The sequence below is a fragment of the Trachymyrmex septentrionalis genome, unplaced genomic scaffold (assembly GCF_001594115.1).
Source record: "Trachymyrmex septentrionalis isolate Tsep2-gDNA-1 unplaced genomic scaffold, Tsep1.0 scaffold97, whole genome shotgun sequence".
Classification (NCBI taxonomy): Eukaryota; Metazoa; Arthropoda; class Insecta; order Hymenoptera; family Formicidae; genus Trachymyrmex; species Trachymyrmex septentrionalis.
The window spans coordinates 2,803,976-2,817,806 of NW_017306160.1; the positions used below are offsets into that span (position 1 = coordinate 2,803,976).

Genomic DNA, 13,831 nt, shown 5'->3' on the forward strand with positions numbered 1-13,831 from the left:
ATTAAAGTCAAAATAATTCTTTTATTTAATCCGCGATAACTCAGTAATCAAAAGTCGTAGGAATATTTAAAAAAAACGATTTTGTAGGGAAAGTATCAAGCTTTCACGATAGGTAATCGAAAATTTTCTCAAATTCGTTTTGGACACGTTACAAATCCACAAAGTGAGAAGAAAATTTTTCGTCTTTTTCAGCTCGTAGTTTTTGGTATGTAAAAATTATCAAACTTATATAAAAAATGTGATAAGCTTTTAAAAGTAGAGATTTCAAGCTTTAAAACCCTTTTTTTATTAATAAATTTTTAAATTTGAATTTCATTCATTATTGACGAAGATATTGTATATACAACTTTGAGCTAAAAAATACGCGATGACTTTTTACTCAACTTAATATATATATATACATATAATGATAACGATATATATCGAACTATCGAATTAATATAAGTTAACAGAATCGAAGTACAGATTATTCTGTTAGTTTTCGACTTTCTTAATATTATGAAGCATAAAGTATAATAAAAAATACGAATAAAAAGCGTATAAAACAAAATAAGTACGTGGAATGAACGGAATAAATGAAACGAACTTTTTTTTTTATTTTATATAACTGCACATACTTAGATTTCTTTAAATATATTAGGTGTACAAATTAATTCGGTGCCTTTATCGAGTCAAAATATCGAATCAAGTTGTTTCCGCATTCGTTAATTGTCCGAAAGATGGTATAAAGTCGAAAACAATGGACATTATTTCGAGTACTAAATTGTATTTATGAAAAAAATAGTAATTTTACAAAATAATGAAAATAGGAATATACTGAAAAAATATTAGATGTTTAGAAAATCTAAATGCACATTCTTTAATTTAATTATTTTTTCACTTGGCGGTGAGACGTTCCAGAACAGGTGCACTATGTACACGAAATTGAGGAGAGGCAACACAGCGTCACCTGTCGACGATCGCGTGCAAAATGGCCGCGTCTGTCAAAAATACATTGCACTGACAGGAGCAAACGCTACAGGATACATTACATAAATATAAAGTGAAGCAGGTTCGTATCCGGTGCATCGCATGGGCCTTAATACGGCTGAAATTTTTGCACGTTTCCGAGGATAATAAAGCGAATCCGTATACCTCTGGGCGTGGCACGACATGATTCGCTTCCAATTCCGGTTGTATCGTACTCTTAAATTCTCTTTTCGTCGTAAGTTTTCTGTGAAAGTATGTGCCGTTTTTATCACGTTCCAATGATTCCGTCGTTAGTTTATTAATTAAGATTATTTATCATCATATTATCACGAGCGCTGCGAACTTTATGAGGTTATGTCATAGAGACAGATGTCAAGATTCTAGCACAAAAAATTTATTTAAATATAACATTGTTTATATATTTTTTAATGTGTTTTAACATGCTTTATATATCCGAAATATATTTGAACAATATTTATTACTAGATATATTCAGAAATATGAAGATATATATTCTGTCTGATTAAATATTTAGAAAGTTTATTGTTATTTTAATTCTATTAATTCAAGAGTTTTGAGCTCAATAACTTAAAAATAGTTAACTGTGTTGGCACTTTTTAAATTAATTACCATGCATCTGATTATAATTGGTTGTGTGCAGGTGCAAACGGTTTATATAATCATAGGTAACAGTGAATGAAGATGTAAACAAGAATGTCATTGCAACGAAAGTAGAGAATTTGAGACTATCTTTAATACAAGTATGGAAAAAAGAGGCAGTGCAGAACTCCTGGGTACAGAACAAAGCAATTCGAAGAATGCCAGTTCAGATTCTCTCAACTCAGACAGCAAGAGCAGTTCACTTAATTCAAAAATGGGCCAGGAATCGGTATAAAGCAGAATTTATTTGATTATAACATAATACATTACTATTTATTAAATCTCGAGTGAATCTATAAATTTCTTTAGGAGAGTTGGGAAAAAGCTTCACATTCAAAAAGTTTTTCTTCAAGCTCCACTTCAACAGATAATAATATAGTCTCTGCTTTAGAGGCTAAAAAAGATAATCAAGTAAAAGTGAGTTTGTAGCGAATGCTTAAATATAACACAGTTCTTATTTTTATTTATGTCATTATGACATTTTTGTTGATACAAATATTCAATGATAATCCATGAATAGTAAAATATTTTGTTGAAATACGATGTTCTGTTGTGTAAAATATTTTCCTATTATTTCACTTTTACTTTGAAACATATTATATACTGTTGTTGCTTTTTATTTCTGTTGAAGTTGTAGAAAAATAAAAAGCTTTTCTTCTATCATAAAATTTACTATTACACAATATTTTTAGTTGGTTATTTGTGTTGCTATTTTGATTAGAATTTGTCTGGAGGAGACACGGGACCACCGCTCTTGAATGGAGAACGAGTGCAAGGCATTGCACATGAAGTTACCTATTTGTGTCCTTATTCGGGGCCTGCCAGAGGGATTCTTAGTGTTACAAATTACAAGCTTCATTTTCGTAGTATAGATCGAGAAACGCCTTATGTCGTCGAAGTGCCGTTGGGGGTCGTTAGTCGAATTGAAAAAGTCGGCGGTGCGTCGAGTAGGGGAGAAAATTCTTATGGAATCGAGGTGTTTTGTAAGGATATGAGGAATCTCAGATTTGCTCATAAACAGGAAAACCATTCCAGACGAGACGTATTTGAAAAACTACAACAGTATTCTTTTCCATTATCTCACAAGTTACCTCTCTTTGCCTTTGAATACTCTGAGACTTTTTCTGAAAATGGTTGGAACGTTTACGAACCTATTGCAGAATTAAAAAGAATGGTATATATTAAAAGGCATATCTCGTATAGAATTTGAAAAAACTTTAACGCGATATTATAACAGTTTGTTCAAAACTTTATATCACTTTCGTTGAATTTCAGGGTGTAAATAACGATATGTGGAAAATATCAAAAATCAATGATACGTATTCGCTATGCGACAGTTATCCAGCTGTCTGGGCAGTACCTGCTGCAGCGACCGACGAGGATCTTCAAGCCTCTACGTCTTTCAGAAGTAGAGGTAGACTTCCGGTTCTCTCATGGATTCATCCAGAAAGTCAAGCGACGATAACTCGTTGTGCTCAGCCATTAGTTGGTGTCGGCGGCAAACGAAGTCGCGAGGACGAGAGATATGTGCAATTGATAATGGATGCCAACGCACAAAGTCATAAACTCTTTATAATGGATGCGCGACCGATGCCAAACGCGATAGCGAATAAAGCGAAAGGTGGTGGATACGAAAGCGAAGATGCTTATCAGAATGCGGAATTAGTCTTTCTCGATATTCACAATATACATGTCATGAGAGAAAGTCTCAGAAAGTTAAAAGGTATCAGATTTGTCTAAAAAAATTAAATTTGATAAATATATTAATGTAACATTTTCTTTTTTTTTTTTTAATTTACGTTTGCTTTATTTCAGAATTATGTTTCCCCACAATTGACGAGGCTCGATGGCTGTCAGGCATAGAATCAACAATGTGGCTTAAGCATATCAAATGTGTTCTTGCTGGAGCTGTAAGAATTGTGGATAAAGTTGAAAATCATAAAACTTCAGTCCTAGTCCACTGTTCTGACGGTTGGGATCGAACAGCACAAGTAAATATTTAATTCTTGTTAACTTTTATTAAGAGATTTTTTTTTATTGTTTGATGAAAAAATATATTTTGAGTACGAACTGAATGGAGTATGATATTTTTCGTTAATTCTTTTTATAGAAAATTTATATTTACCTTATAATTTTTTAGATATAAAATTATATAAATAAATACATTTGCAACATTAAAATCTTAAAAATTATTCTTCAAAATATATTTCTTCACATAACAATAAAGCTAGGAAAATTCAGTAAATTATAACGATGTAAATTTTATATTCCGTATTGATCGATTTTAACTATCGATGAGTATATATGAAATTGAAAGATAAAACATTACAATGTTTATTATACGTATTTATTGTTATTATCTCTTTTAGCTTACAGCTCTCGCGATGTTAATGTTAGATCCGTATTATAGAACCGTCAAGGGATTTGAGGTTTTAATAGAAAAAGAATGGCTTAGCTTTGGACATAAATTTCAACAGGTACATAGAATTTTCTTTAAATTTCAGTATTGTATGATGTTTCATTTATTATAATTAATAATGATTTTTTTAGAGGATAGGCCATGGCGATGAACATCATAGCGATGCAGATAGATCGCCGGTATTTTTACAATTTATCGATTGCGTTTGGCAAATAATGCGACAATTTCCCAACGCTTTTGAATTCAACGAACATTTTTTAATTACTATTCTTGATCATCTTTACTCTTGCAGATTTGGCACGTTCTTGTTTAGCAGGTAAATATTTATAGGCGATTTGCATTTTATATTTTTATGTACATGTATCATATTGATATAACATTTACAGCGAACGCGAAAGAGTACAAGAACAAGTAAAGCAAAGAACAGTCTCTCTCTGGTCGTATACCAATAGTCAATTACCTCTTTATCTGAATCCTCTTTACCGATCCGGTACGAATTATCAGCTTGTTCTAATGCCAGTTGCTAGTATGCGATATATTAAACCGTGGAAAAGTTTGTATTGTAGATGGAACCCTAGTATGCGGCAACAGGTACATAAAAATATTTAATATAATTATTACATTATTATTCTATAGTTTACTAACTATAGAATGTCTTTATTGAAATGTCTGTTTTTACCTGCTTCAAGGATCCTGTTTATCAAAGAACAAGGGAGCTTCTAGTCTTAAAAGAGCAGCTTGAGAAGCAGCTGGAGGAAGGTAGACGCGAACAGGCCTCACGTGCAAATCGAGCTATTACCTCGCCGGCGCCACCCAGAATACATTCTCCGGTTCACATATAGCGCCACGGAGAACTATGACTCTAATAATTTGTAGTTTTGTAAATGAGCTGTAAACTCTTGATCTATTCCTTCGAATCAGTACAAGATATTTTGACTGAAATTTGTGGATGCTATGTATAATACGCCCACTCGATAAAAACGAATCTCGATTCGTGCGCATTTTTGCATTTTTAATGAATTAATCGCAACCGCACATACAATGTTCCTTCTACATAATTCATGCAAATTATACTCATCGCAGTCGAATATGATTTCACACAAATGTATAGAGGGATGAACGTCTAAAAATTGATTTTACTTTATTCGATTTTAATTACAATTATTACAATATTACAGTATTCCCATCGCTATATCATGTATGCGAAATTATAACCTCACATTCCTTATATTTTTTTTTGCTACGAGATTGGCTGAACATTCGCATTAATAAGATATACGGTGATTCTGCCATTAAAGACAATGCATATGCACAGACATAACTAATCCCAAAGTGTCCCATGAACATAGCGCTCTAAAAATTAATTGTGACAATAAGTGTATTTATTTTGTCGAGGTTGGAATTTTGATTGTTCGTGTACTTACCATGGACAGAAATTCTAAATGAGCAGATGTTTCATTATGCAAACGAATTGAATATATAATAAAAGGATTTAAAAGGTAAGCGCAGTACGTAAGTCTACTAAGAGGAATCCAGATTTTGCATGTTAACAGCTCCTTAACGATGCCTGTAATAAAGTTAAGTGTTTGATAAAAATAAAATTTTTTTTCTAAATTATAACATTGTTTTGTTATGATTGATAATTACAAAAATGCTTATTAAGTCTTGTCTATTACAAAAATGCTTATTAAGTCTTGTGTCCACGATGTTAAAATTCACTCCGAGATCTCGGAAGCATTTCTACCATCAGGGCCAAGACTTTAAAGTAGTTTAAAATATTAAATTAAAAAAATGGGATTAAATGGAATATTATATATACGAATAATATAACAATTTATTTATGTTGACATGATATAAAATCTATCTATTTATATTGTCAGAAAGGAAAGGCTACGAGTCAAAGCTAGTTGTTAAATGTTAATGATTAATCTATTTTTAATATTTATCAGTCCATATAAACATTATAAATCATACAAACGTTTCAACCTTCATTAAATCATCGTCAGTGTAAAACATAATAATTCAACTAATTAAAAAGAAAAATAAAAAGAATATAAATAAGAGTTGCAATATAAATCGGTTACATAATAGATAATTTAAATCTTAAATATTTATGAAAGCATTGATATAAAAATATATAATATGTAAATTAAAATATGTAAATTCGTATTCTCTTTTTCGATGAAAGGATTAAGAATATATCCAACGAAGTCGCATGATTAAAATTTTTCATCATAAATTATCAATGGTAATAGAATTTATTTTTACTGCAATCATGAAGGAACATCTATGAAACATCTCTTAAAAATAGATTAATCAGCACTTAGCAACTAATTTTGACTCATAGTTTTTATTTTCTGATAAAAACTTTTTATTTTTAAAAAATTCTTAAGTCAGAATATTTTTATTATTTTTTATGTATTTAATACTATTATTATTAAATTGACTAACCTCCATGCTCAGTACAACACACTATTACAATCCATGCTATGCCTATGGCCCAAACTGTTCTACTTACTGCAATATAGATAGCAGTATACAGAACGGATATTTGTCGTTTGTAAAGGCCAAATAACGCGAAAATGTTGCAAGCAGTACCAAGAGTCCAATATAAAATTATAGTACTCTGAAATTCATGCATTTTGTTTAAAATGTTGTATATTAAAATAGGTTTAACTGATATAGATCTTAATAATTTTCAGCAATTTTAGCGATTTATTTTCACAACACAAGATATTTAGAATAATTTGGATGTGAGTTAAATAATTCTTGTACTCAATTTGACAATAAAAACTGTTTATTAGAAAATGAAATGAGTACATAATACAAAAAAAAAATGATTTAATTAATTGAAATAAACTATATATATCAAATAAGGACAAAAATAGAAATGGAATTTCAATGGAATCATAATTGGTGATCCAAATAAATCATAATATATTATCGAAAATTTTGATAATTTATTTATACGTATTTATACATATTTATGCATGAAAAATTTTTTATCGGAAAGTGCTCTCCGGAAATTTATTTGTATTATTATCAAATTTTCGATAATATATTATGATTTATTTGTATCATCAATTATAATTTCATTGAAATTCCATTTCTATTCTTGTCCTTATTTGATATATGTAGTTATTTCAATTAATTAAATCAAAAATTTTTTTTTTTTTGTATTATGATTTTATTTTCTAATAAACAGTTTTTATTGTCAAATTGAGGCATTTGATTGAATAGATCTACAATTTAAAAGGATCCATTTGAACGTTTGGAGCTAAAATCGATCTTGAACTCGAAATTTAGTTATTTTTACACATTAATCGAGCTGTATTTTCTAAGGCGTATATCGTGGAGCTGAATGAATTATTATATTGTGTGAATTATTGTTTCAGCGATCAAAAAAACATACAGTATCACAATTAAAATCTGGATTGAGCCATTCTTGCATCAAACGTGCATTAAGAAAAATCGAAACTTTGATTTAAAAATCGTTCACTAGCGATCTCTAAATCTTAATATATTTTGATAAAAATTTAGGGGTGTTCTTTTGGCATGAAATGGAAGTTTTTGAACTGAGAGGCTGATTAAAAATAAAATTTTTTTTTCTTGTCAGTCTAATATATTTTAATGTATATATAATATGCAGATATGATTTAAAAATTAGCTACTGTTAAAGCTAATTTTTGTAAAAATTAATTTGATATTAGTCCATGATTTATAATTATATATATTTCAAATCCGCGTTCTGCATAATTAAAAATAACAATCTAAATTTTATTAATCGGTAGCTTATATACTCCATAATTCCAACAATTGGTTACATAAATTCTCTTATGTAAAGATAAATATTATATACTTTACCTTTTTCAAGACTATTTGTTTGTTAAATCTTTTTATAATGTAACCTGTAATTATTCCAATAATATATGGACCAATTCGAACCCATGGTGGGTAGTATAAGACATCTAGAAGTCTGTATTGTTCGTCCAAACTGTAATAAAAAAGTGTTTATTTATTAAATTAGTTTCACAATTAATAAGATACTTTGCAACTTACGTCGGAACATATTCATAAATGTATGAGATATAACCGCTTAAGATAACCGAGCCTATCAAAAGTGTACCTAGTATGACAACAGCCACGTAAAAATATCTGAAATTTGTAGCTTTTATTTATTTAGATACATGTGTTGAAAATATGTAATATTCTATAGTCAACGATCATTTAACTTACACAGTTGACAGAATTAAAAGCGCCAGACCGATTACATAGTATTGCATATCGTTGGATAGATACCAACTCCAGGACAAGCACTACAAGAAAATTTCAATATAACTCGGAATAAGAAATCTCTTTTACACACTTCAGAGTGTGTGATGCCAGAATGATATTATAATTAAAGTTGTATTTCAAAATTTTCTGCCAGTACCAAAAACCTATAGTTTACGTTATGTGTACTATAGATTTTCAATACTGGCAATATATTTTGGAACCAGTCTAAATTGGCATTCGTACCATCGTATTATAATTAAACAAATTATTTATGTACAAGACATTTCTCCACCAGTATTTTGCGCAAGTTTCGTGGGGTCTCTCCTCAACGTAGAATTGCGAAGTCTTGTCGTACCAAGCTGAGTTTAATAGCACTATTCCTATCATTATTATATAAGTTGGTGTCAACCTTAAAAGAAATTTCTAGATTTAATTTTAAAAACTATAAAGAAAGCAATTATTATTATCTGGCTATATTATTAAATTAAATTTTTTAATCGCATTCTGTATTATTTTACTTATTACTGTACCATTAATGCTGTCATGCTTACAGCGTCGTCTTTGTTTATTGTTCACTTGAATCAAGATAACGTTAGAAACGTACCGAATATATCTCTTTATTATGCTGACAAAGAACTCATTTAGCTTCTCTCTGTAATGAATCGGCTTAATTCTTTCCTTGTCTGTTTTATGCTTTAAATACGTGTAAGCCAATAAAAATCCGCTCAAAAAGAAATAAGTGTCAACCGCTAGACTTGCGTTGCTTATTACTTGAATAGGGATACCTTCGGCGAATCTCAACATCCATATTTTATTGTCTATGTGAAACGACGTTTGTTATACATGGAAAATGATACAATACATCAGAAGACATAAATAATTAGTTCTACAATTTTTGTGTCAGTATACACTTACCGAAATAGTTCGTCGTGTAAAATATGGTGTGAGCTATGATTATCCAAAACATGGACAGAAATCTTATGCCGTGAATGACGGCTATTGCTTCAGTGTCCAATTTTGTGTTAAATATTATCTTCGAACTTGTGTAAACGGAGAAACACATTAATACATTTCCGATTCTACTTTTCTCATGTGAAGATGACAAATCTGTCATTTTTATCTCCTCGACCGCGTTTTCTACATCTAAATCACAAGTCAGAATCTGTACTAATTAAAAATTGCGAAAGATGCTTACCGCGGCGAAGACAAGAAAATTATTAACAAGCAAACAATTGGAAAAAAAGATATTGCACTATAAGAATAAATAATATACGAGAGAAAAAATATATTTTGCATTTTGAAGTTTTATTAAAATTATGATTCCAATTTAGTAAAAAAGTTTTAATGTGTGAAACGTGAGCGTGATTTTCTTTTGAAATACTAGGAATATAACAAAATCAGTATTACGAATAGTCCATTACTGAAGAAGCCCAAAAATTTTGATTAGTTAGACATATACTTACTAACGGTTTTAACCTTTGCCTTTAAATATGTTTGATATATGAATATATCGTATATTGTACCGCTTATTATCATAGCAAAGGTAAGCATCAAAACAACACTGAAATGATAAAATTAATATTTGCAGATATCTCTTCCATCGCTTTCTCAACTCTCAGAAGAGATATGAAAATTCAACGTATATTATTATTATATTTTACTTGTAATGTTAATTTTTTGTCTTTATATTTTTCGACATACCATATAAAAGGTATCGCACCACTTAACAACCATTGGTGATCATCCTCTAAGTTTTTTACCTGGATCAGGCTGAGGTCCATGGAATAAAGATCATTGATTAAAAGAATTCTATCTCTAAATATTCTTTCTAGAATGAAACTTATATTATTCATGGAACAGGATGCGGGCAAACAGAGGCCGAGCGTAATCAGGTCCTATAAAATATATATAAAATCTTCTATATACAGCGTATATAAAAAAACCTGGAACCCCTAAATATTTCAAAAAATATAAGTTTTATAAAAAAAATATTTTAGGCAAAACTTGTAAAATTTAAAAAGATTTATTTACACTAAACATAAAAATAAAAGTAACAACTTTCAAATGCTACGATCTTGACAAATGTTATCAAAGTCATAAACAACATTTAAAAGAGATTTTATAGCAGTTAGACATTTTAAATAATAGGTAATTAACTAATGCCGATAGTACGGTAACTTTCAAGTCATAGAACTCAAAAAGTACTCCAAGAAAAAAATTTTATTATAGTGTTTTAAAGAGCTTTCGAAATAAGCTAAGAATGTGCAATAAAAAATGGGGATTTTTATTTAAAAAAATTGATGTGACTTTGATCTGATCTTGGTAACGCCACCCAAGGCTAAATAGTTAATAAGATCAATGAATAGATCTTTTTAATTCCTTTTAATAACTTTTGTTTGAAACAATTTTTTATAAAACTTATATTTTTCGAGACATTTAAGGTCTTTTTTTATTTGTTTGTTGTTATTTATTAACAAACTTATTGGTTTGTTAATATTTTTACATGTTTTTCATAATTTTACATTGAAAAATTTGAATATTTATTCATTAGAGAGATCACGTAAGTACCAAATAAACTGTAAGTTTTACAATTCTCTTTTTTTATAAAATTTTCTCTTTACAATTTATGACATTATACATGCCACATGACTTAAAGACTAAATTTAATGTATTTAAGCCCGTTTGCAATAAATATTAGCGACAAAATTACTTTAATTTTTCGCATTGATTTTAAAGTGCACTGAGAAAAAATGTACTAAATTTTAATAAATATCTGTTTGAATAGTACTAATTATTTATTAAATACCCGCACATCATCTTTTATTGCAAATATATATTAAATATATATCTATCATAAGATGACGTACTATAGCATAACCACATAACATTTAAAAAATCATAAACGGACAATTTTGAGCAAGTTTCTGCAATGTGTGCGATTATTATCTGAATCTATAAGAATAAACAAATTTAACAAGATCTCTCGGATATGAATACACAACAGTCAAGAAATAAAGGTTTATTTCAGTCAAGCTTGGATTTTTATATACAAAAAATCAGATATGCATTAATTGTACAGCAATTACCTAACATATATTATTAAAAAATTGAACTTGAAATAAGAATGTAAAATCTATAATAAAAAACCATTTATGAAAAACATGATATACTCCCTGGGAAAAAATGTTTCATATATAATTGTATATAATTATATACAAAATTGACGTATTTTATATACAATTACGTGTAATTATATAGAAAATATGTTCATATACACACACACACACACACACACACTTTTTTTCGAGTAGATAATCTCAAGAAGAAAGAACTTACTTCATTTGGTATATTGATGTGATACTGAAGAGTACTGTTGTGTCTCAGATAAGCAACAAAGTAATTCAGTTGGAAAGGTGGGAACTCATTCTGCGGATTGCGGTACCGCGTGTTATTTAATATATGCTTTTTCGCGGACTCGAAGGGAGTTCTGTTCATTGTATCGAGGCACTGACTACGACTGCCCAGCCAAAAATTATTTCCATAAAGGAAACCTGATTTGAGTTCGCCACTGGAATCCAATGCTTGAAGACAAAAATACATAATTGTTATTATATTTATGTAACAACATTTTAGTATATAGTGTTTCTTATTCATTGCTACTTAATCAGTGAGACTTTTATTAATTGCTAAAAGCAGGATTACTATTAATTACAAAAAACAAGTCTTTTAGTGTATTCGATCTGAGCGGGTGTGCACCAACTTTTTGGTTGGATTAATGACATTGTATGCTCTCCTAATATGTAACGTCAACCAAGGAGAATATTGCCCAACCCAAATCGTTGTAAACTCGCTTGAATTGAAAACGTTGTTAGATATCTTGCATTATTTAGGTGTTTTTTAATTTTACTAATTTTAATTCGTCGTCTCGATTTGATTCAATAATTATTACAAAATATAATTATATAATTTCAACATCATTTTGTGCATTTTTATTATTATGCATTTTACAAACATTTGGAGAGATATAATAAAAAATAATAGTTAAATGTTGTAATAACAAATATGAAATATTTTTGTGACTAAAGTAATACTACGAAAGATTATTTTTAATCGCTTTTCGTGACTTATTACTAACTTTCACTCAGATCACTTCTTCATATAAATGATAGTATTAAAAAATGTCAAAACTCGATGTATAAGGAATATATCTATTTGATTAATTGTGTACATAAGAGACTGTGTACTCTCAGCTGTAACGTTCTCCAAACTAGAGGTATACCGCACAGTCTCATGAAATGTAGGATCCTCGAAATGAAATGAGAGAAAATTGTGCGGTGTTGCACGCGTAATAAACGCTTTTCTCTCGCATATGCAGTCAAGAAACTAGTTCCTTGTGTAACACGAAGAAAGTTGATTCTAGTACTAAGTGTTTAAACCGAAAGTTACGCGACACAATCACAGTAGTAATACACTTATGGAAAATATGTTGTATAATGTGTGAATAAATGAATTACGTTCGGAATGCAACTTATACGCCCCAAACATGACTTAAAGACTAAATTTAATGTATTTAAGCCCGTTTGCAATAAATATTAGCGACAAAATTACTTTAATTTTTCGCATTGAACACCCCCAGGGTGTTATCCAGTCAAGAAAAAAAGACTATATTTGAGGTTTAAGTGATCAAAATAATAAGTGCCACTTTTCAAGCTCGTAATTTTAACGATCTATTACGTAGATTGCACATTTTAAGGTATGCAAATATACTTTAAAGAAACTTAAAAATTTGTAGCAGAAAAATAAAATTATTTCGACAACTTTTTGTATTGGTACTATCTAAATGATAATTTGAAATCCTGATAAGTCCGCTTTTTTCTAAATCAATTTTTTAAATAAATTAACTTAATCAATTGAATAAACTGAATTTATTACTTGAAATAAAAAGTTGATTTATTTATTCTACGTAAGAATGCATGTACACAACTGTAATACTATATATAATTAATATTAAATACTGTATATAATTTATGAAATTAAATATAAAACCTCTGAGGATTAATTTAATATAACGCTGCAAAAGTAAGAGGCCAATGTACAATAATATCGATATATAAGATGTTTTAAGTCTTTGAGACGCGCGGCGTACGCCGCGGTCATATTTCCCATTTATATCTAATATGTTTTTCACTGGCAAAGCTGATGCACACTCAGTGCACTTTAAAGCCGTTGTAAAAACAAATCGACGTAATGATGTACGTTTAACAAAAATATAGAAACGAATTAAATCGCGAAATTCTCAATACATTTTATTGTGCCATTTGATAAAATATACATTGGGTATTTTATTAATTGAGATATCTCACTTTTACGTTTAGATTAGATTAGTATACAACAGCTTTAATATGCACTGAGTGCACACCAGTTCTGTCAATGAAAAACGCTATAAATGCTTATTATAAAAGCTTAAATATGTTTGATACCGACATAAGGACGATTGCTATATTACACT

At 29.3% G+C, this 13,831-nt stretch overlaps 2 protein-coding genes across 7 annotated transcripts in view; one reads left to right on the top strand and one right to left on the bottom strand.

The window, feature by feature from the left end:
* Nucleotides 1–843: 843 nt before the first annotated feature.
* On the top strand, nucleotides 844–5,164 carry LOC108756236 (myotubularin-related protein 2). Of its 6 annotated transcripts, none has more exons than XM_018499871.1 (10): nucleotides 844–1,051; nucleotides 1,630–1,857; nucleotides 1,938–2,045; nucleotides 2,350–2,802; nucleotides 2,904–3,351; nucleotides 3,444–3,619; nucleotides 3,998–4,105; nucleotides 4,179–4,363; nucleotides 4,434–4,638; nucleotides 4,737–4,889. In XM_018499871.1, the coding sequence occupies exons 2-10, from the start codon at nucleotides 1,732–1,734 to the stop codon at nucleotides 4,887–4,889; spliced, it is 1,962 nt and encodes a 653-aa protein (XP_018355373.1). In that variant the 5' UTR covers nucleotides 844–1,051; nucleotides 1,630–1,731. The 6 variants fall into 6 exon arrangements, with proteins under 6 accessions (XP_018355373.1, XP_018355376.1, XP_018355378.1 ...); XM_018499874.1 differs by having other exon boundaries at nucleotides 1,655–1,857; XM_018499872.1 differs by lacking the exon at nucleotides 844–1,051 and adding an exon at nucleotides 1,058–1,204.
* Nucleotides 5,165–5,224: 60 nt separating this feature from the next.
* LOC108756234 (nose resistant to fluoxetine protein 6-like) overlaps nucleotides 5,225–13,831 on the bottom strand; it is a 10,893-nt gene continuing 2,286 nt past the window's right edge. The window contains exons 2-13 of the mRNA XM_018499868.1: nucleotides 11,659–11,903; nucleotides 10,024–10,217; nucleotides 9,786–9,883; nucleotides 9,238–9,465; nucleotides 8,927–9,140; nucleotides 8,566–8,731; nucleotides 8,284–8,363; nucleotides 8,107–8,202; nucleotides 7,912–8,041; nucleotides 6,499–6,673; nucleotides 5,472–5,614; nucleotides 5,225–5,400 (exon numbers count right to left, since the gene is read on the bottom strand). Coding sequence (XP_018355370.1) covers nucleotides 5,242–5,400; nucleotides 5,472–5,614; nucleotides 6,499–6,673; nucleotides 7,912–8,041; nucleotides 8,107–8,202; nucleotides 8,284–8,363; nucleotides 8,566–8,731; nucleotides 8,927–9,140; nucleotides 9,238–9,465; nucleotides 9,786–9,883; nucleotides 10,024–10,217; nucleotides 11,659–11,903 — 1,928 coding nt within the window. The 3' untranslated portion in view covers nucleotides 5,225–5,241. The remainder of the gene's footprint in view (nucleotides 5,401–5,471; nucleotides 5,615–6,498; nucleotides 6,674–7,911; nucleotides 8,042–8,106; nucleotides 8,203–8,283; nucleotides 8,364–8,565; nucleotides 8,732–8,926; nucleotides 9,141–9,237; nucleotides 9,466–9,785; nucleotides 9,884–10,023; nucleotides 10,218–11,658; nucleotides 11,904–13,831) is intronic.